Source organism: Lissotriton helveticus, chromosome 3_1 (genome assembly GCF_964261635.1).
Source record: "Lissotriton helveticus chromosome 3_1, aLisHel1.1, whole genome shotgun sequence".
Classification (NCBI taxonomy): domain Eukaryota; kingdom Metazoa; phylum Chordata; class Amphibia; order Caudata; family Salamandridae; genus Lissotriton; species Lissotriton helveticus.
In genome coordinates, this window is record NC_136061.1 from 1,477,960,030 (window position 1) to 1,477,982,822 (window position 22,793).

Below are 22,793 nucleotides of genomic sequence, written 5' to 3' on the forward strand. Positions count from 1 at the left end.
AGTGAAATATTAACATCTTTTTGTGGCATTTGTAATAAAGCTTGAAACATTGAGAGAACATATTTGAACCAGTTGTTGTTGAATGGTTGCACAGATTGATGCTGTGGTGGCTCTGAGTGATGTTGTGGTGGTGCGGAGTGACGCTGTGGTGATGTGATAGATAGAGTGAGTGCGATAGATAGATAGAGTGAGTGCGATAGATAGATAGAGTGAGTGCGATAGATGGACTCCAGGGAGGGCGATAGATAGATAGAGGGCGATAGATAGATGGATGGATAGATAGATAGATAGATAGATAGATAGATAGATAGATAGATAGATAGATAGATAGATAGATAGATAGATAGATAGATAGATAGATAGATAGATAGATAGATAGATAGACAGATAGATAGACAGAGTGTTGGCGATAGATAGAGTGAGTGCGAGAGATAGATAGAGTTCGTGCGATAGATAGAGTGAGGGCGATAGATAGATAGAGGGAGGGCGATAGATAGATAGAGGGCGATAGATAGATAGGCAGATAGATAGATAGATAGGTAAACAGAGTGATGGCGATAGATAGAGTGAGTGCGATAGATAGACAGATAGAGTGAGGGCGATAGACAGATAGAGTGAGGGCGATAGACAGATAGAGTGAGGGCGATAGATAGAGTGAGGGCTATAGATAGAGTGAGTGCGATAGATAGAGTGAGGGCGATAGATAGATAGAAGGCGATAGATAGAGTGAGGGCGATAGATAGATAGAGTGAGGTCGATAGACAGAAAGAGTGAGGGCGATAGACAGATAGAGGGAGGGCGATAGATAGATAGAGGGTGATAGATAGCTAGAGTGAGGGCGACAGATAGAGTGAGGGCGATAGATAGAGTGAGGGTGATAGAGGGCGATAGATAGTGTGAGAGCGATAGATAGATAGATAGATAGATAGATAGATAGATAGATAGATAGATAGATAGATAGATAGATAGACAGATAGATAGATAGATAGATAGATAGATAGATAGATAGATAGATAGATAGATAGATAGATAGATAGATAGATAGATAGATAGATAGATAGATAGATAGAGTGAGGGGGATAGATAGATAGAGGGCGATAGACAGATAGAGTGAGGGGGATAGATAGATAGAGTGAGGGCGATAGATAGATAGAGGGCAATAGATAGATGGATGGATGGATAGATAGATAGATAGATAGATAGATAGATAGATAGATAGATAGATAGATAGATAGATAGATAGATAGATAGATAGATAGATAGATAGATAGATAGATAGATAGATAGATAGAGTGCAGGCGATAAATAGAGTGAGGGCGATAGAGTGAGGGTGATAGATAGATTGAGGGCGATAGATAGCGTGAGGGCGATAGATAGAGTGAGGGCGATAGATAGAGTGAAGGCAATAGATAGATAGATAGATAGATAGATAGATAGATAGATAGATAGATAGATAGATAGATAGATAGATAGATAGATAGATAGATAGATAGATAGATAGATAGATAGATAGATAGATAGATAGATAGATAGACAGACAGACTGAGGGCGATAGATAGAGTGCGGGCGATAGATAGATAGAGTGAGGGCGATAGATAGAGTGAGGGCGATAGATAGAGTGAGGGCGATATGTAGAGAGATAGAGTGAGTGCAATAGATAGATAGATAGATAGATAGATAGATGGTTGTGTGTGTGGTTGTGTGTGTAGCTGTGTGTGGTTGTGTGTGTGGTTGTTTGTGTGGTTGTGTGTGGTTGTGTGTGTGTGGTTGTGTGTGCGTGTATGAGGTTGTGAGTGGTTGTGTGTATGTGGTTTTGTGTTGTGTGTGTGTGGCTCTGTGTGTGGTTGTGTGTGTGGTTGTGTGTGTGGTTGTGTGTGTGTGTGTGGTTGTGTGTGTGTGGTTGTGTGTGTGTGGTTATGTGTGTGTGTGGTTGTGTGTGTGTGGTTGTGTGTGTGGTTATGTGTGTGTGGTTGTGTGTGTGGTTATGTGTGTGTGTGGTTGTGTGTGTGTGTACTGTTACATCACTGCTCTTTATCTGATGCTGTGTTGGCCCAGAACTGACTAGTGTTTATCACGCGCAAGGATCACTTATAAAGCAGCTCGGTAATTGCTTGGCTGGGTTAAGCGTGCAAGCCAGCCAATTACAAAGCCAATCGTTTCAGCACAGGCAGCACATACTGCACGACAATGGGATAATAGTACTGATAGACTACTCATGGTATCATCAGCAACTGTATAGTTTACGCAGGCAGCAGTGAGCTGCCAAATAACACTAACGGAGCGGGTACAGGCATTACTGGGAGGCGCTGAGAGACAGTCAACCTTTAATTAATTTTTATTGTGTAACATTCTTAAGGCATTACACTGATACAGCAAAAATCAGCAAAGTTAGTCTGGCACAAGATGCATGTGGCTCTTGTTTAAATGTTAGCCATAAACCACACTGTGTGCCCTGGGGAGGTTGGCAGTCTAGTTCTAGTCTGGAAGAGGAACTTCCAGGAAGGGGATGAAATAGGAAGTGGGTACGGGGCAGTAAAAGGCAAAGTTAGAGCAGCCGAGGCAGGACGGCAGAAATTAAGGCAGATGCTACAGTGAAGCATTGTGACGTTTCTATAAAGAAGAGAGTTAACACATTGCAGGGCTGTTTTCCGCCTGAAATTGCAGCTGCTTTAATAGAAGTCAATTGGGAAAATACGACCCCCCCCCATGTTTTTCCCCAAAACCTCCTTGTTTCCTGTTCTAACATGTTGACATGTATGCAATTAGGAAGGCAGGGTAGGACTCCCCGCACCAGTCTACTTGCATTAGCCATAAAGTGCTTGGTTGATTGTTGTTGAATAGGGCATGATGTTTCTACGCTGATCGTGGGCGGGGTTACTGGTACATTACAGGCGCATTAAGACCTCTCAAGTGTCACAGATCCGCGCAAAAAGTTTGTATATTTTTTTGGGCATTCTGGTATCTGGTAAGTTTCGATATTATATAGACTAAATAGGCCTGCACATCTCAGCATGTGAAGAAAGAACTGACCCCGACGAGCTAGAAACTGACCTTGATGAGTTTACTCACGCATGAACCTTGGAAATGTTAAAGCCCTGCTCTTTAACAGTGGGATTCTTTCCACGGTGTGTATGGCAACGTGCGACAAACACCATCAGCACATTAATACGCTTTGAGGCCTTGGCAAACGGTAGGTAAGAGCTATAGTAACGCATAGGTGAGCGTGCGTTCCGCTATACCCCCGCTCAAACAGAACTTTAAATGGCGAGCCTGTCATTGAGGGCTTTTTAAGCAAAGATAGGATTTGCTCCGTCTGTAGTAACTATTATGAATCACTTCGCAACCGAACGTTGACACTTGTTTATTAGTGAACGAGGTCCTTTTGCACACTGTTTTGAAACATAACAAGCAGTGAAAGTGCTCCCACAACGAGAGGCCAACAATTGTGTGAATTGCATCCTGGGGATACCAGAATGTGAGCTGGCGGGCGCGGGTGAAGAGGACAGTGTCAGAGGCCTGACCTTCGCCCGCGGACTGATAGCGGCACAGAGTGGGGCCACGTCACTGCAAAATCATAGGGAACAGCGAGGAGAGACACCCCTGAATAATCCCACTATTGAGGGGGAGGCCTGTGTTACTGTGGCAGCCCCAGCCATTGAATTCAGTGCTGGGCTGCCCTGTTGCTACTGCAACGTTCATTGCGATGTTCACGTCATTACAGAGGCCCAGCGGGCTAGTGGCATGGGGGCTGTGCTTTTGCTGTGTTTCTGTGAGCCTATGGAGGTGCAAGGTGGGGTCTGCTAGTGCCCCCAAGCTGCAGTGCTTGTATCTGTGTGGCCCCCCCTCAAACAAGCTCTCAGCATTGCTGTGGCGGGGGCGGGGAATGCATTCCTTTGAAGTTTGATGGGGGAGGCGGGGGAGCGGCTTCCTTTGAAGTCTGATGCCGAGGCTCAGACAAATGGCATGGTGTGCGATGTGGCAGGCGATGTGCACGCGCCTGGCTCACATGAACTGTACCCGATCCGCAGAAGTTTGGGGAGACTTTTGAAAGCCTTACGATAATCTCGCCAAACAAGCATTGCTAAAGCAATGCTTTCAGCGAGACCTAAAAATAAAGTGGTGGTGCATGCTCACACATACGTCATCAAGCATGCTTGTGCCTATTGAATGGCATGGGTGCCAGTAAAGTCAAGATGCATTTGCACTGTGCGCTGGTCACGTCAAGACCCATTTTTTTATACCTCTTTTTTTTTTTTTTTTTTGATGCACCCAGCAACGCCAAAAACTATTGGCAAAGCCAATACATCCCGAACGTGGAACCTATTATCTTTTAAAATGTTCTTTTTAAGCATGACACTGATTTAAGTTTGGATGAAGTGCTAATGTATTGGAGTCATGCACAAAATAAATTGAAGGATATATAGCTATCAACTAACTGTGCTCTTTTAACCTCACAGTTCGGGAAACAACCTTTACAACGCAACTTTTACAACGCACTACCATTACAATGAAACTTTTACAATGCAACATCCATTACATCAAATGCCATTACAACGCAACCATTACAACCCATGACAGTACAATGCATACCACTACAACGCCTGTCATTACAACGCAGTCAATACAACGCATGCCATTACAACGCATACCATCACAACGCATAGTACCCTTACACTATTCAACACTTACCCTACTGTTGCACCCCCTGGAGTTAGAATAGTAATTTTTCCCCCCTACACTATCCAACACTTACCCTACTGTTGCACCCCCCTGGAGTTAGAATAGTAATTTTTACTCGTACACTATCCAACACTTACCCTATTGTTGCACCCCCCTGGAGTTGGAATAGTAATTTTTCCCCTACACTATCCAATACTTACCATACATGCAATATAATGTTATACGTTGTAATGGTATGCGTTGTAAGGGTAGTATGAGTTGTAATGGAATGCGTTGTAAAGGTAGTTTTTAAAAATTCGTTATAATGAAATGCGTTGTAATGGATGTTGCGTTGTAAAAAATACGTTGTGAAGTATGCGTTGTAAAAGTATGCATTGTAACTTCATACATCCAACAGTTCTGAGCGACAAACCTGGCATATCACTTAAAACATGCTTGTGAAATACATTTGCTTTCAGGCGCGGTGCGTCCATAGGGGCGTGGGGGCGTAGCTCCCCCGCCCGCAGGAGACGCCGAGGGAGAACTGACAATGCATGCCAGTCAGCATGACGTCGGACCGCCCACCCCCTTCAGAGACTGAAGGGGGTGGGCGGTCGGCGTCATGTTGATTGACATGATTGTCACCAGACTCCAGGGCAAAAGGGGGGCAGCAACACAAGTGCGCATGAGTGGGGACGGAGGGTGAATTTTTTACCCGTGCCCACGCATGCGCACTTGTGTTTCCGCTTTTTTGCGCATGCCCATTAGGAGCCCTTCGGTCTCCTAATGGGCGTGCTGCGGGCACAGAGTAACCTGTGCCCCTGCAGTGCCAGGATTGGCTGCAGGGGGCTGCCAGTGGCATTCGAGGACGTGAAGGCGCCAAGGATTTGAGGAGCAGAGGAGGTGCGGACCGGGACCGGCGGTGATGTAAGTTTTATTATATATTTAATCCCCCCCCCCGCGCCCCCCCGCGCGACATCAATCCTCCCCACCTCCCCCCCACCACCCCCCCCGCGACTGATGTACAGGGCTTTTATACATCATGGGTTTTCAACTCCAAATGACTACCGCAAGCATGTTTGTTCACAGAGCGCGACATGCTATATGTTGTTATGTGACCTTCAGCTAGGTATTTTTACATAATGCCAGGTAACTGGTAATCATGTAAAGCGCTTCAATGCTTTCTTCGGGCCGAATTAGCGCTATATAAAACTGTAAAAAAAAAAAATAGCATGATTTCATTTAGTGTTACAAAATGTTTTTGATTTACTTCGACATTATTTTAATAAGCACCTATATGTCAATGCAGTGACTTCGAGTCTCCGAACAGTGTAATGGGAAAAACCTTTCCACGTGCTCGCCATAGGAACTCAAACTTATACGCCCACCACTTTCAAATGTCACCAGCCGCCCCTGTTTGCTTTGTTGACAACTGCCTGTCTTTGATTATACATAGTCAAAGTTAACTTTAGAGTGCCTCTCATAGAACCTCCGGCCTAGTCAGATAGCCACTCCACAAAAGAACTGCATCTTAATTTGAGGAGGAACTAAGCTAGAAAAGCTAGGACTAGCCAAGCAATGCAGGTAGCCCAAGTCCTCAGCTGTAACTCTTTTTCCTCTAACTTGGTTGGTGGGAGGAGGAAACCTCAGTGTCAATTCATCCCCAGTGACCATGACATGGAAAAGACAGGAGGATTTAATATGTAATTAAACCTGCTGCCTAGGAACAAGGCCCTCTTTGTCTAGAAATTATATTTTCATTCACCCTCCCATTCCTCTAGGTCAAGCAATGATGCTGGTTTTCGTTTCACAATATGTCATTTTGTGATCTGTTTTTATGATTGTTGCAGACAGGTTGAAAGGACGAACAAACTCAATACGGGGTAATTCCAAACCAATGTGTGACGGATATTGAAGTCTGATACAACAGAGTTTAACAGAACATAGGGCCAGGGAGTCGCCGATGTCCCAGGATTGTGAATATGTACCCGTAACCCCAAAACTCATGACAACAATGCAACAAGTCCATTTTCTATTTTTTTTGGGTTAGGGGTCGGAAGACCCCTGGCCATATTTGTTATTATTTCACACAATAATGAAAACACACTTTATAACTTTTTACACAGTAACCAATTATTTACATGTTCAGCTTACATTTTGTGACCTACCCTTAACAGAGACTCTAGTACATGGGAATCACCAAACCATAACCAGTTCCTGTGTAACCAACAAATTATTCTGTAACCTTTCCGAGTGAGATCAAGACTGGCCCTGCCACTTCTTTTACCCCTTCGGAGGCCCTCCTTATGGGAGGAGGCCACTTTCCCTCTACCCTCCCTACGGGGAGATCCCCAATGTCTGTGAATTCTTATGCAGGGGACCCGTCTGTCCTTAAGATACCTACCGCAGGCACCCCCTACACCCAGGTTTGTTGCTCCCCAAGGGCCAGTGCTAGGTTGTGCCCAAATGCGCCTGCGCGGGTGGTTGATAGGTAGCGGACCGCGTCAGTGAGTGCCCATAAACCCTACACGCCCCTGCCACCTTCTTCCGCCCTGGTGGCAGCACCCCATGGAGGGTCCATGTATGCAGATGTTAAATTTGGTAAAACAGGATGCTGTAAAGGGGCCCTAAGTGTCCCCCCCAATCTTGACCTCACCCGGCAACTTAAATCAGACAATTCAAGGGAAGAAAAATACTGTTACTCCAAACCAAACAAGAGAACACATGATAAAATACTACACTTACATCATGATCACCTAAATAACACTCTCATCATCCTAACCAACCCCCTTATGAGCAACCATAAAGGGGCCTTGTTCTTGGGAGGGGAAAAACTCTAGCCTGCGCAGCTCTCAGAGAGGCGACGTGAGGGGGGCACAACCTCGGGTAAACCAGCACGTGGGCGAGGAGTCCATCAGCCAGAAGATGATGATGACCGCGCATTGCCACAAGCAGGATAAAGAGACCTGCCTGTGGCCACCTAAATAGGGGCAGGTTTCACCTTCAGTTGCCCCGGGGCAGCAGGATCGTCCACCAATCGGCGCCATCCGCAGCCGGATGGATGGGGCGACCATGCTCCATCCGTCCCGCTGGCCCCCGGTTCCAAGCCATATCTACGGCTCTCCCAAGGCGGGAAGAGGGATAGCCTCTGTTAAACAAGGAGGCATCTAGGATAGAATGCAATGGAGTCTTATCCAGTTCTAGCAGATGATGGCACTCAACAATTGGGATTTGGCCTGGAACCAATACTGTCAAAAAATAAACTCTGATCCAGAAGGTAAAGATTCCAGAAGTGGGAACTTTATACCTGGAAGTAAAATGAGTCATCCACATTCAAACTTAAGGATTCGTTTAAATGCTCAGTGCCATAATCAACTTATATTAAAATTCCCTATTGATTAAAGGATTGCCTGAAAGTTAATTCCCAAGTGTTGCTAATAAAACCTGCAACGTAACCTGCTTTCCACATTTTACCAGTGTTGTGTTTAGGAGGAAGGGAGACAAAAAGGATTACTGATGGGAAGCACTCTCTGGTCAGGAATGATTGAAAGCAGTCAGTGACACACGGACACAAGCACAATGAATCCATAGCAGTTTGAGTACAAGGGCTGCCCAACAGGCAACGGTAGGCCACAGGAAATTTAGAGGCCCATCCCATCACAATATATTCTCATTATGAAGGTCTGTCCACTGTGAGAAGTTGGCCTGGCATATGCTGTCCATTATTCTAGTGGGCACCTTGCACCAGTCCAAACGAACCTTATTGATGGTAGGTTTAAAGACAACCTACATAGAAAGCTATCCTAGTGGAAGCTGTGGAGAGCAGCCTTCAGGCTGAGTCTTGGAGGAATGTAAAGCAGCTTGTTTTACCAGTCTATAATCTCATGAATGACCAAATGAAAGGAGAACCACACCAGGTATGTATATAAAATATATGTATTTATTCTAAACACATCCCTCTATCTCTTTATGAAGCTAGAGGCAAAAGTACATTCAGTAAACTTACTTAGCACACAGTGAATTTGCACAATAAACGTTGAGCCCTAGGGGCGTACCAAACCATATATTAAGAAAGTGGTATAAGAACCACCACTGACATAGATACCAGTCCTAGAGCCTTTAGATCCGCTGGGTTCCACCAGGAACCACCCAAGGTAGTGACAGGGGACCCACGGGGGACGTGTGCAGGGTCTAAACACAGTTAAATGCAATTAATTACTTTATGGATTACTTTTCTAACCAAAGGACTGGATCCTAGATTCAGTCCTGGGACATCTCCTATAAACAGTTGAGTAAAAGCGTTTTGGTTACAGTTGTGATTTTTAAGGAATGTTATTGTATTTTAAAAGTTGACAGAAACTTTTTCACATAGAATCACCAATGTTATCCTATGGTAGGAAATTCACTTAGATGGTAAGTCGTATTATTGTTACTTTGTTTTAATCAGTGTTGGATCCTAGATCCAGCACTGGTGCATCTCCTGTAAACAATTGAAAGAATGCGTTTATGTCAGACAGGCAATTTTTAGCAAATATTTGTAAGTTTCAAATATCGACACTTGAAAACTTTTCAGCAAAAAACAGGCAATGTTATCCTACGGAAGGAAATTCAAGTTATCGGTAAGTACAGTTATAATTACTTTTCAGGGTCAATGCTGGGCACCAAGATCCAGCACTGGGATCTCTCCTGATAACAGGTGAGTATTTTCGTTTTCGTGATTTGGCTAATTTTAGATGAATATTTTAAAGTTTCAAAAGAAGAATTTCCAAGTGAAACCAGTCAGTTACCCTAAGGAAGAAAAGTGAGTTATCGGCTTTTGGGTAAGTACTCGACTGGCAGAGTTATGGTTCTGGGCATAGACTCAGGGGTCTCCCTTGGTCATGTAGGTACAGTTGTTACACTCTCAGCGGCACTGGGGCAGCCAGGTGCAGAGAGAGTTAGGCCCAATGTTAGCCTATTGGAGACAGGGGGCCTGTGTTTTGTGGCTGCTGGCAAGCAGGCCATGCGGCAGTGGGAGCTGGGCTCCTGGTCACTTGTTCAGAGCAAATGGGGAAGGAGATTAGGACAGAGGCTGCACTCCCAGGAGCACTCGGGCGGCTGGGTGCAGGGTTCTTTTGAGCCATCTGGCGCTCAATGTTATTCAATGGGAAAGCTGGAAGTTGAACAAAGGCTGCAGGCCCTGGGATGGAGATTCTTCAGATACGACTACCACTTCCAGAGGTAAGTTGGGATCTTGGAGGATAGGCAGACACCCAGGAGTTGAGCACAGGGGGGCTTGGGGCACCGGGTAGAGCGGTGTCTTTTGACGTCGGGAAATCTTATCCTCAGCTGGTCGCGGTTGGAGGGGTCCCTTGTTGTGAGGCTGCAGGCATCGTCTGGGTCGTCGAGGAGGGTACTTGGGCACGGGATTCGTCATCACAATCGCCGGGGGATGTCCTCGTGGTCTTTGTCCACTCAGGAACAGGCCGGGCTCGGTGGGTGCAGAGTGTGATGGATTCGCGGTTCCTGGCTGGCACCAGGGGTGTTGCTTGTTTGAGCAGAACCACTGCTCGTGGGAGTCCCAGTCTTGGTAGATTCACAAGGCAGTCAGGTCCTCCGGGGTTTTCGAGGTTGCTGACCACTGAAGGCGCCGGGTTTTAGCAGGAGCAGGTTCGAGGGTCGACAGGCCTGTAGGGTTGGGGTCAAGTCAGTTGTTTTCATCCTTTTCTTAGCAGCTGCACGGCAGGTCTTCTTGTTCCTTGATCTTTATGCTTGTTTCGGTATCAGGATCTGAGGAAGGAAGGTTCAGGGTGCCCCTAAATACTAAATATAGGGGTGTTACAGGTAGGGCAAGGGAAGGGACCAATGCGTCTCTGTCCTGGGGTGAGTACACCCCCTATCCTGCTCCTCTCCTTTGGGATGGGGCAGGGGCCTATCTATGATTGGGCAGGGCTCCCCATCCTCAAGATGGCGAGAGCCCGGAGATGTGCTTTATCTCACCTCCCCCACCCCTTCCTTTGTTTTTCCCGCCTGTCTCCCCGCCACAGTGGGTGTCAGAACCGGTGGAGGCCATTTGCTGAGTACAGCAAGAGGCCTGGAGAAGCTCACAAACGCGGCATGCCTTTGAATCTCCCCCTGCCCAACCTGGGGGAGGAAACCTAGCACCTCGTCCCAGGATGTGCATTGTTGCAGGCCCAGAAGACCGGATGGCTCTCTACCCAGGGGTCCAGCAACATGTCTGCTGTGTGGCAGCCTAGGCAGCTTCTCGGTCAGAACACTGGTAGTTGGTTAGGTTTTAGGGGCATCTCCAAGGTGCCCTCTGTAGTGCATCTTACATTAAATCCCACACTGGTATCAGTGTGGGTTTAATGTGCTGAGAAGTTTGATACCAAACTTCTCAGTCTTCTGTGTAGCCATTATGGTGCTGTGGAGTTCGTAATGACAACCTCCCAGCACCATATATTCAGTGGCATCACTGCACTTACAGTGCCCAGGGATGGCCCTGGGTACTGTAGGGGCACAGGCCTCATGCACCTGTGCCCACACCACTGGCATAGTGCACCCAGCTAGAGGGGTGACTGAGTTATGCCAGGGCAGTGTGTTTGTGGGCATGGCACACAGGAGTGTATGCCATGTCGACTCTCTGTTTAGTCCTGCACCAAGACACTCAGCCTGCAAAGGCAGTGTGTTTGTGTCAGGGTACAGGGCCCCTAAGGGTGGCACAATAATTGCTGCAGCCCTTAGGGGTCTTCTCTGGTCACAGTGCCCTGGGTACCTAGGGTAACATTTACCAGGGGCCTACCTGTGGCCAGAGATGCCAATTGGGTTTAGGTTTCAACACAGTTTTAGGGAAGGAACACAGGCCCTGGGTACCTGATTGGTAGGAACCCAGGGCACACTCAGTCAAAGTGCATAAGTTATCAGGCAAAAAGTGGGGGGGTTACTGCAACAGGAACCCACTTTCCTACACACGGGGTCCCACTTGGGACGGCATTCCTTAAGTAACCATGAATGCGCTATTACGCTCAACTTGGCACTCCAGGTCCATTCTTTAATTAGTGGGGCACACGCACATTTGGTGTACACCTGCAGGGGAGCCGGAGACATGGTATGCAGGGGAATATTAGCCCGTTCTATAATGGAATTGTGGATTGCATTCCCTTCTCATCAGTCAAGAGGAAGGCTAGCCATGGGCATTTCACTTTGTTTACAGCTTTTCTCATGGGGTCCAAAATGGGAGATGGCACTTGCACTTCCCTTTCAAAGGTTCCATTGAACGAGTCATATCAATGACCTAGGATGCAGGTGAGGTTGGGCAAATCAATTAATCTCCTGCGACAATATATGAGGGGGCCCCCCATGTAATGCAACTGGTGCTATACTAAGCGCTTTCACTGTAAGCCTAATTTCAATGTTTCTCCAGTCATACGACTGGTGCAATGCTAAGCGTTCTCAGTTGAAAGTCTGAGGGTAATCTGAGGGTAATGCAACAGGTGCTATGCTAGGTGCCCTCATTGAAAGTCTGATTTCAATACTATGTATGTTATACAAACTGAGGCTTTGCTGGACACTCACGATATAACCAGCAAACCAGTTATACAAACTGAGGCTTTGCTGGACACTCACGATAAAACCAGTGAACCAGTTAATCTCCTGTGGAAATATATGTAGGGGTCCCCATCGAATGCAAATGTTGCTGTGCTAAGCACGCTCACTGTGAGCCTGATTTCACTGTTCTGGAAATGCAAACTGGTTCTATGCTAGGCGCTCTCATTGAAAGTGAATGTAATGGTTTTATGTGATACAATTTATGCTATGCGGGACTTTCACAATGAAACCTCTGATGTCACTGTAATTTTCAAAAAGCCCAGTTTCGGGTCACCCAGCCATCGCCGGCCGAGGACCATTCACAGTTAAATTGAGTTTGGGCCAGTTCACAAGGTACAAATGATATATAATCAGCTTATTACCGGTTACTCTTATGGTTGCTCCGTGACTCAATCCTTGCGGAAGCGGTCATCTCCTCGCTTGCTAAAGATCTATGACAGCAGGATTGGCTTGCTCGACTTGGTGGATTACTTACGAGGGAGTTACGCTTAGCATGTCACAGCAATTTATTCCACAATTTTGAGGTCAGTCCTGTGAGACACTGTCCTCGGTGAGGTCACTCAAGTACATTATCAGCACTCACGTTGTCAAATCAGTACGTCCCGGGCCTTGTTGTCACACTCCTCAAATGTACCTCTGCACGCACGTGTGGTTATACATATGAACTAGGTATCTATGTCAAATCACCTAGGTACCAATTGCAGGTACACGTATGCTTTAGAGGCGCAGTATGTCATGCGGTGCCTCTGCACCGGTGCGCTTATACATGTGTGCATTATATGCCGGAGGTTTGTCACACGGTCCTATGCACCCTCGTGCTCATACACGTATGTGTAATAATGTATTGGGTCATACAGTACCTCTGCACCCATGTGCCTGAACACTTGGACATGGGATGTCCGTGTGGCGTCACACGGTACCGGGACACCCCTATGCTTGCACAATGAAGCATTATATGTCTGTGGTTTGTTACACGGTATCTCGGCACCCTTGTGCCTGAACACTTATGCAGTGAGATGTCCGTGTGGGGTCACACAGTACTGACGTCCTTGGCCTTGTACAATTAAGCATTCTATTCCTGTGTTGAGACACTGTATCTATTCCCCTTGGGGCATGCGCACATTTGGTGCATTCGGATGCCTATGTTGTCATACAGTACCTGTGCACCTTTGGGCACGTACAATTTTGCACTGGATACAGGTGTAGGGTCACGCAGTATCGATGTATTCGTTTGCTGGCACCTTAGATGTCCGTGTTCTGTTACACGGTACCTATGCACCCTGGGCTGAGGGTTCGGGTGGAATAGAGTGGTACGGTCTCATGAAGTAGTCAATAGGACTGGCATGTAAAATGTATCATTTATCCTGAGGTAAAAAGCACTAATCATATGTGTTTGATCTTCATTTATGTATGGCTGGACCCATGACTGTGATACCTGGGAAGTGCTCCACACCACAATGACTGCAAGATGTGGACAGGCAATGGGACTGGGAGATCCGGAACGTGAGTGGCAAACAATGGCTTCAAGTGTGTTGGGCGATCAATTCAAGGGCTCAAGAAGTGCCAGCATGCATGGGTGAGATGGTGCGGCCCATGCACTATATTAGTTGTGTATAGGTGTGTGTGTCAACCATTTGTTGTCGCCAGCCGTGGGATTTTAGCAGTACGCTGCCTTACATGTGTATGCCTTGCCAGCTTGACCAAACCCAGGGGTAACGGGCGGATGCAACACCTCAACACCCCTTGTCGTGAAACGTATTCTGCCATTTTGGCACCTGTGCTCGCAGCTGCCATTTTAGTGGACACTGCGCGGTGTGGGGATGCTCCGTAGTAGGGGGATAGGCTTACGCAGAGCCTATCTCAGAACATAGTGGTCAAGTGTAGGTTTTTCACGGACTCCATGATATGCTTATGGGAGATCTTGGGGCCTGTGGGGCACTCCCTGGGTAGCCTTCCAATGGTGCAGTGCACCAGCAATGAGTATCATTGTCTGGGGCGACGTGTCTATCGGGTGCATCGTGATGCTATCAATTAAGGCCATTTAGTGGCTCCAGGACGGTATGTCACACACGTCTATGCCCAGGGTACACCCTGGGACAGAGACTCCAGAGATTCCAATGGGGAGGAAGTGAGTCTGTGAGGGCAGGCATCGAGCCACTCTGTAAAATAACTAATAAACAAGCTGGTAGGCTCTCTAGGGCTTTACACTTGCAGACTATAGCCCATGGGTGCATCTGGGGGGTGTCGAGCTTCTTAAAAGACGGCGTCCATTTGTACAAATTAACAAATGAAATCTTCATGGAGAATCTTTGAGCGTAGTTAGCTGGGTATAGTGAGAGGGCATGACCTTTCAGGAGTTCTTGGGGGGGGTTGATAGTCGGGCAACTATGCAGGCCTGTGGCGGTATGGTCATGATTGGTGAGCAGTAAATTTAAGGTCCTTAGAGGGCGGCACCATTCTTGAATGGGGTCGCCCAAGCGGGAGGGACAAGTGGTCTCTCATAGAACTCCTGGGGCAGTTACAGCCGGTTGGCTGGGTGGGGAGGGGAAGGGGGAGTTACACTTTCCAGTAGACTGCTTGGCCACCCCGCACGTACACAATGGCGCAAGTAAACAGCGCATAACTGCAAAGGCCCCTTATGGAGATAATTTACAGGGCATAAGGGGGTGAACTGGGGGGGAGTACCCTCACGGGAAACGGGCCCCCTGCGCTTGCCCACTCCGGTTGGAGCTTGGGCGTAATTTGATAAGGATCTGGCGCCAGTTAATGACCTTGCAGTCAATGATTATTGATTATGGTATGTTTAGATTCGGATAGGAACATATTTGTATTAGAGATATGTTAAGGTTAGCAAAATGACATCTGTACCTATCCAAGTAATCAATGTAATAGTTTTCTGCTTAGTGTTTAAATATTATATATAAAATTGTTGATTTAATTTTATATTAATAAATACAGCCGGGGTTTAACGACTGCCTAATCCAAAAATTCCTTGTGGTAAACGTATTACTGACTTAGTATTAATAAGGGAGGAGGGGTCTAGGCTGTACCTGGCCATATTATCATCAGCATAACAAGGCATGTGTGTGCACTTGCTACCCCCCCCTCTCCCCCCTCCCTCCTCGTGATCTTCCTGGTTGCAATATGGAGCTGCCTTCTTTGGGACGCTGCGTGGACAGGCGGCTGGGCAGAGCGTTGAGCACAACCGGAGAGAGAGGCCGCGGGAGGAGTACTGAAGCCAGGGCCAACCCAAATCAGAAGGGATTGTGTTAAAGACCCCCCCCCCCATCCTGGATTGAGTGCCGCGCCGAGTTCCCTGCTTCCTGTAACATTGTGCTTGGGGAGCGGCAGTCACTGGGCCGTGGGCACTCGGCCTCATCCCCCACAGGGGCCTGCAGCGTTGTGAAGTGTAATGGCATGCGTTGTTATGTTATGTTATGTTATGTTATGTTATGTTATGTTATGTTATGTTATTCTAAATTTGTTAAGCGCACGGGCACTCAGAGGTTTCATGGCGCTGGAGGTGAGGAAGAGTGACAAAACAGTTAACCTATCCCGAAGCTTGCTTGAATAGCCAGGTCTTCAGTGCACCCCTGAACTCCATGAGATTGGTACATCTCCTGAGCGACAAGGGGAAAGAGTTCCAAACCTTTGGGGCGAGATAAGAAAATCAACACCCGCCCAGGCGCTTCCGTTTGAAGGAGGGTAGAGTGAGAAGGGACTGATCAGCAGAACGGAGATTGCGGGTCGGTTCATGTTTGATTATTAGGCTGTTGATGAACAAGGGGCTTTTCCCGTGAAGAGCCTTAAAGGTCAAGCATCCTACTTTGAATATTACCCGTTGGGCTATGGGAAGCCAGTGAAGAGTGGCCAGCAATGGTTTCGCCGAGCTCCTACCTCGGTTCTTAAAGATTAATCTGGCCGCTTGGTTTTGCACAATTTGCAGGCGTTTAGACAAAAACAGGGGGAGGCCTAAATCAATAGAGTTTGAGAAGTCTAATCGGGAAAGGACCAAGGCGAGAACCATCTGAATGAGGGCAGGGTGAGTGAGTAGATGGGCAATTTTTCGGATTTTGCGTAACTGAAGGAAGCTAGACGAGATCACTGCTCCCACCTGACTTTTCAGAGAGAGATCAGAGTTAATGGTGATCCCGAGGCTTTTCACCGAGAGAGAAGGGGAAGGAGGGGATCCCATTGTTGACGGCCAGAAATGAGGGCCCCAACTGATCGAGGTTTTTCCTGGGAGTACCAGCTCGGTCTTCCCGGGATTAAGTTTTAAGTGATTCAGCTCCATCCACCGTTGAATGTGCAGCATGGTGGCCTGGAATTCCACAGCGGAGTCGGTTGAGTCCAGAGGGAAAATTAGCTGCAGGTCGTCGGCATAGTTATAAATCATAACCCTCCTGTTTTTTAAGGAGTGTAATAGAGGTTTAAGATATAGGTTAAACAGGTGGGGGGGATAGTGACGATCCTTGCGGGACGCCACAGGTGGTGGATAATTTAGGCGCTAAAAAGTTCCCGAGCTTGACTGCCTGGGTCCGGTCGCTCAGGAAGGACTTCACCCGGCCGAGGGCGGAGCCTCGCAGACCGGCTTGTTCGACACGGTGTAGTAAGATGGTATGATCCACCGTGTCGAACGCTGCCGACAGGTCCAAGAGCACCAAGGCCTGATGTATACCCCTGTCGGCACTAGATCTCATAGTGTCCTGGACTGCGAGGATCACTGCCTCGGTTGAGTGCGCCTGGCGAAAGCTGGCTTGGTTAGGCTCCAGGTAATCAGATGTTTCAATGAAGTTGGATATGCAGCTAGCCACATGGGCTTCCAAGATCTTAGCTCCAAAAGTGAGGAGGGAAATGGGCCGGTAGTTAGCGAGATTAGACAGATCGGCACCAGGTTTTTTGATTAATGGGACCAGCGTTGCTTTTTTAAATGAACTGGGGACTATTCCCTGCGCTAGGGAATCATTCAAGAGGGGGAGTATACCCAGCGGAAGTGCTGAATAAACATCCCTCAGTACATGCGGGGGGCAGCAATCATTAGGTGAGCCGGCCTTCACACGGTTCATCAGTTCCCCTAACCTAAATGGATCAATCGGAGGGAAAGCCTCAAACTCGGACGGGTTTCTGCAGATGTCCTCGATGTCCGCCATGCTAGGCCTTTCCGGGATGCTTTCTTTTATGGAGGCTATCTTATCCTTGAAGAAATTATTGAGCTGATTACTTAGCTTTTGCGTGGGGGCTTGGGGGGGGGGGGGGTTCTTGCATCGTTACAGAGATCATTCACAACCCTGAAAATTTCTCTAGATCTGTTGTGTGCGTTCAGGATTTTGTCGGAGAAGAATGCTGCCTCGGTCGATAAAATTGAGTTTTTATAATTCCTACGGGCAGTTGTATATAACACTCTGTCCTCGTCTGAGTACCTATGTCTCCATTTCCTCTCAGATTGGCGCAATTGTAGTTTTTGTTTTTTTAAATCCGCCGTGAACCACCTATGGGCATCCATACGGCGGGCAAGAGAGAATTTGGAGAGTGGAGCATGCTCGTTGCAGGCTGCCAAGAGCCAGTCAGTGAGATTTTTATCCATAAGATTAATATCTGGGGTGGGTGCTGGGATTAAATTAGCCAAGGGGGACAAGAAAGCATGATTGTTTAGTGATCTCCATTTCCTTACTGCCCCTCCTGCAGGAATGGGGGCCTTCGTGTGGCCGTAGAGAGTATAGGAGAATTGCAGTAGATGGTGGTCAGACCATATGCAAGGGGTTGCCGTCGGGATGGACAATGGAACATTGTGAGACCAGTTCTGGTCCAGAATATGTCCCTTTTCGTGAGTGGGGGTCAGGACTGATTGAGAAAAGTTCAGATGGAGGAGGAGCTCAAAGAGTTCATTGGCCTGAGGCCCTGCTGCTGGGTCGTTATACCAGTAGTTTAAATCCCCAATCAGCATCACCTTGTCGTAGTTGACAACTAAGCCAGCCATTTGCTCGCTCAGGGCCACCGGAAATGAGGGAATGACCTTGGGGGGTCGGTAGGTCAGAACCAATATCATGGTTCCCTTGTCTGTGTCAGATTTAATAACAAGGTTTTCGGTATCTGGTAGATCCAGGGAAGGTAGTGTGGTGAACTTATGATCTTTGTGGATGATGGCAGCAACGCCACCCCCTTGCTTTCCTGGTTCTCTATTCACTGATAATATGTAATAGTCTGCCGGGATAGCGGCAAGGACATCCGGAAGAGAGTCTTGGGTAAGCCAGGTTTCAGTGATGAAAAGCATGTCTGGTCTATCAGAGTTAAGAAGTAGGAAAATATCTAGTTGATGTTTTATCATAGACCGTGTGTTTAAGTATAGGCAGGGAGTGTAAGGTCATTAGACCTCGGATATTTAATAGTAGAGTGAGAGGCATGGGGGGTTTCATCAGGGGAGGCCAGGCCTAGCTGGGAACGGTAGATGTTATTGGCCGTTAGACAGGAGCGTGTCGCAGGATCCAGGCTGGGGAGGCGAGAGTGTTGTAGGGAGCAGAGTTCCAGGGGAGTATAGCTGTAATTTTCGCCATTCTGCCTAGTCCCTAGGCCCGTCCTGGCGCGGACGGGCGCAGACGGGCTTGCCTTAGGCGCGCCTTCGGTGCGCAGACGGCGCGCCCGCTGCCCTCGTCCGCTGCGCGTCCGGGAAATACACATAGTTATAGAAGGAGAGGGGGCGTGGCCTAACGATAGTGGGCGTGGCCTGTGTGCTCGGGGGAAATGGCGGCAAGAAGAATTGTTACCCGCGGCAGCGCTAAGATCCGCTGCGCGGGGATGCCCAACTCGTGAAATACAAACGTATCTTTGCCCAGGGAGAAGGAAATAGTGAGTAAAAACACAATATTACATCAAAGTATTTTAAAAGTAGCAAGCGTTTCTCCCAGCTTCCGCCTCAGGAGTTAGGTGTCCTCTAATCGCGCTCGTGATCAGCGCGTCTTAAGTACCTGAGTGCGGGGGGGGGGGGTTGGGGGGGGGCTGATGATAGTGGGCGTGGCCTGTGTGCTCGGGGGAAATGGCGGCAAGAAGAATTGTCACCCGGGGTAGCGCTAAAATCCACTGCGCGGGGATGCCCAACTCGTGAAATACAAACGTATCTTTGCCCAGGGAGAAGGAAATAGTGAGTAAAAACACAATATTACATCAAAGTATTTTAAAAGTAGCAAGCGTTTCTCCCGGATTCCGCCTCAGGAGTTAGGTGTCAAGAGCATATGCGTGGTAAAAACATGCACGGTAAAAAAAATTGTGGTAAAGGCACGCAATGTAGTTTCCTGCGGTGTTATTATGCAAAAAAGGGCCACCTCAGCTTCAGGAAGACGTAGGTATCTAACTAATAACTCCTTTCACTTTTCACCACCATGCTCCCAACTGCTAGGTTCAAGTGCACGGCACCATTCTTTGGCAAACACACCCTCACACCCTTCAGGAATACAATGTATGCACACCACTACAAAGTGGGAAGCAGCTTAACAAAGAGACTACATTAACAACACTACAGGTCTTCATAGAACAAGAGGGACAATGACTTGCAAGAGAGGTATCAAACTATGTGGTTTTTTTCTCGGGTGACCCCATAATGGGTTACTAAATGACTCAATGTTATGGGAACATATTTCCAATCCCGGGTTATCAAATAACACTCTGGCCCTTTCTAGATGAGAGATGCCTTCTAGATAACCTTGTTTCATTGTTAGTGCTCTGAAAAGGCTCAGGTGAGGGCAGAACTCCTATTCAATAAATACATTAAACTGAAGCCGGGACAAACATTCCTCCGGGGATAGCGTTGGCAAACCCAAGAATAAAACGTTGCATTCCAGGTTAATAGAGACGTCTGCTAATTTAGACGTGAGGGGACATATTTAAATCGACTTCTTCCGTAGTCATGCGCATGAGAGGTATTTTTTATTGGGAACACAATATTTGGAAAACTTTTTGGTCAAAGAAAACTGGAAAATAAAAGCTTCACTTTTGGACTGTGAGGTTTTCCGTTGTACAGAATACTTGTATCTATTCTGGGTGGTGGGAAAACTGGTCGATCAGAATCTAGAGGCGGTTGGGCACCGAATACTGAACTTCCATGTTTAATTTCTTCTTTCCTTGTAAAAGGGCTTTGCGTGAGCTTGCACTGCAGCTGTCTGTATACGCAGTGCCAGTGATCGTTCGCGCGCTGTAGACAGGCAGAAAGACCAGGCCCGGCCCCTTTGGAGGCGGGCGGGGCAGTCGGCCCCGCTCCTGGTCTGGCACGCCTCCTGGACCAAGGTCTCTGCTTGTGTAACAAGCTCCTGTAGCGTCTCGCGCACACGGTTTGCTAGTCAACGACCCAAACAATATATAAATAGCTCGTTTGCAAAATTAACAACTGGCACAAGGGTGGGCTTGGTGAGGCGCAACACTTCAGGGAAGGGCAGGGGCTTGGTGAAAGACATGTTTAAGTTTTTAATTAAAGCGTGTGCGGCGAATATTTCACACTTATTATACACGATATCAATGCACTTCCATGGGTTATGGCACGTGCCGTGGATCTACTATACCAACTGCAAACTATCTTGAGTACACGGCATGCACTGTGTAACTTGTTGGCATCCTTGTAAATTTCCATTATCAGATGAACTCCAAGCGTGCCCAGACCCTCATACCCGGGACCTCTTCATTATCAATGAAAGTCACGAAGCGCCGTCCAAGGGAGAAGCTGTTAATGCGTCCAATCCACTCACTCGTAGGAGCACAGCGTCATTGGATATATAACAGAGTAGAACTTTCCTTCCCCGCAACACGGACCATGCACGTTTCTAAAACATCCAGAGGCTCGCTTAAATAAATCTTTATGGTTTAATACTAGCAACTTTATTGAAAAAGTATCGTTCAGCGCCAGCATCTACATTTACAAACCCATTAAGTTTGTATTGCTTTAATTATGTTTAACAAAACTGCCTAGCGTCATGTGGACAGTACGGTTTATGTGCAGGTTATCCTAAAACAATAGCGTGTGCATGTATAACTTGAATGACAGCTGGAAATACATCTTTTTTGGCAACAGCCCATCCCATTGTAATTGTAATTCAGCGAGGTGTGGGGTAATAAAATGACACCGTCTGCAGGAATCTCTGTATGCCTTGCCAGTGCCTATTCCAAAAAGCATCACTAATCCATGCATAAATGGTTTACCATGTATGGCACATAGCGCAGAACCACGCATTCGCATTAGAAAATACAACTTTAAAAAGTTGTTCGCTCGTGCGCCCTTACCTGAATCTCGTGAATGCGACTGAAGCCATCTCTGTAAAAAAATTCCACCAGGTTGGTGAGGGTGCTTGGTCCTGGCATATCCCGGAGGCTCTTCACCCGGTTTCTTAACAGAGCCTGTGTCGAGCCCTGCATGTCTGGAGCTGGCTGCTGCGGGGTCTGCCCGTGCTCTTCAGGTAGCAGCTGCCTTTGTTTCGGCCGCAGCAGTATCCCGGTCACCTGCCCATCTTCTTTCCTGCTTTCCAAAGGGAACGCTTTGGGAAGCTGGTGGAAGCCTGCAGCAAGCACGCGCCCCCAGCAAACACCGGGTTCAGCAGCGAGCAGCCAGCAGGAGGAGTTCCTCGAGATGTGGGAGAAAACAGCCATTTCCAAACGTTGGCAAACTTCAGATTTGGGTCCTCAAGCTGCTTTGCTTTAATGCCTCTCTCCCTCTTATATGTCCAGGCCAGACTAATGCAAGCACTTCCTCCAAACACCCTTGCCTTGCCAGGGCATCAGTTTACACACCATCACTTAACACTCCCTCCCCCAAAGGCTGGAAAAGGGGTGGTGGTCTGGAGACTGGTACGAGAGGCGAATAAAAAGGGAGGAGGACATTTTGACTCAGCTCTGATCAAGCACTACTTAAGAACGCAATGTGAAGTGTTACTGTAAATACAAATGTTCTTTCCTCCATGCAGACAGTAAATCTGTTTTGGCGCTGCGCTTAGCAGGATTCGTGCCGCCGGAGGTCTTTAGGAGAGCCTGGAACACTCCCAGCGATTCTTATGTGATTTGGAAAAAATTTTTTTTTACAATAAATGTTTAAAGGTAATTTGTGTCATTTTTTTGCAAAAACTCTGCGCGTTTACCCCTCTGCACCTAATCTTGCATCCAGTTCTTGCCCAAACATCTTTATGTGCTATAAATATTATGTTACATTAAGGATGTTTTGTAAAGCGTGGAACCTGTGGGTGCCGAACTGCAGAATGTATATAGGTAACATTACACCCACGAGCGAGGAAATTGAGTTCTTGAATTTAGGGAGATAAAAAGAGTAACTAACTGGAGTCCGTGATTTATGGGGACCACTAGGTGTCTCCACCGGGTCTACCTGCTTGTTGCACATACTCCGCCGCGGCCCAGGGAGCAATACCGAATGACCCTCGGCCTCACCGGCTAACCGGCAACGGGACTCTGTGGGCGTAAGAGAGCCTGGGCACTGCCATGCGATCAGCTGCCTTTACGCCCCCCAAATTCCCCCCTTCTCCGCCCCCTTTTCCCGGTTGGAGTCTTGGTCGGCGCCTGAG

General features: G+C 47.5%; 1 protein-coding gene across 1 annotated transcript in view; it reads right to left on the bottom strand.

Annotated features, from left to right (window-relative positions):
• The window catches only part of LOC144823523 (cytochrome P450 27C1-like), a 232,565-nt gene extending 210,458 nt beyond the window's left edge, over positions 1-22,107 (bottom strand). The window contains exon 1 of the mRNA XM_078682109.1: positions 21,508-22,107. Coding sequence (XP_078538235.1) covers positions 21,508-21,870 — 363 coding nt within the window. The 5' untranslated portion in view covers positions 21,871-22,107. The remainder of the gene's footprint in view (positions 1-21,507) is intronic.
• Between the last annotated feature and the right edge of the window lie 686 nt (positions 22,108-22,793).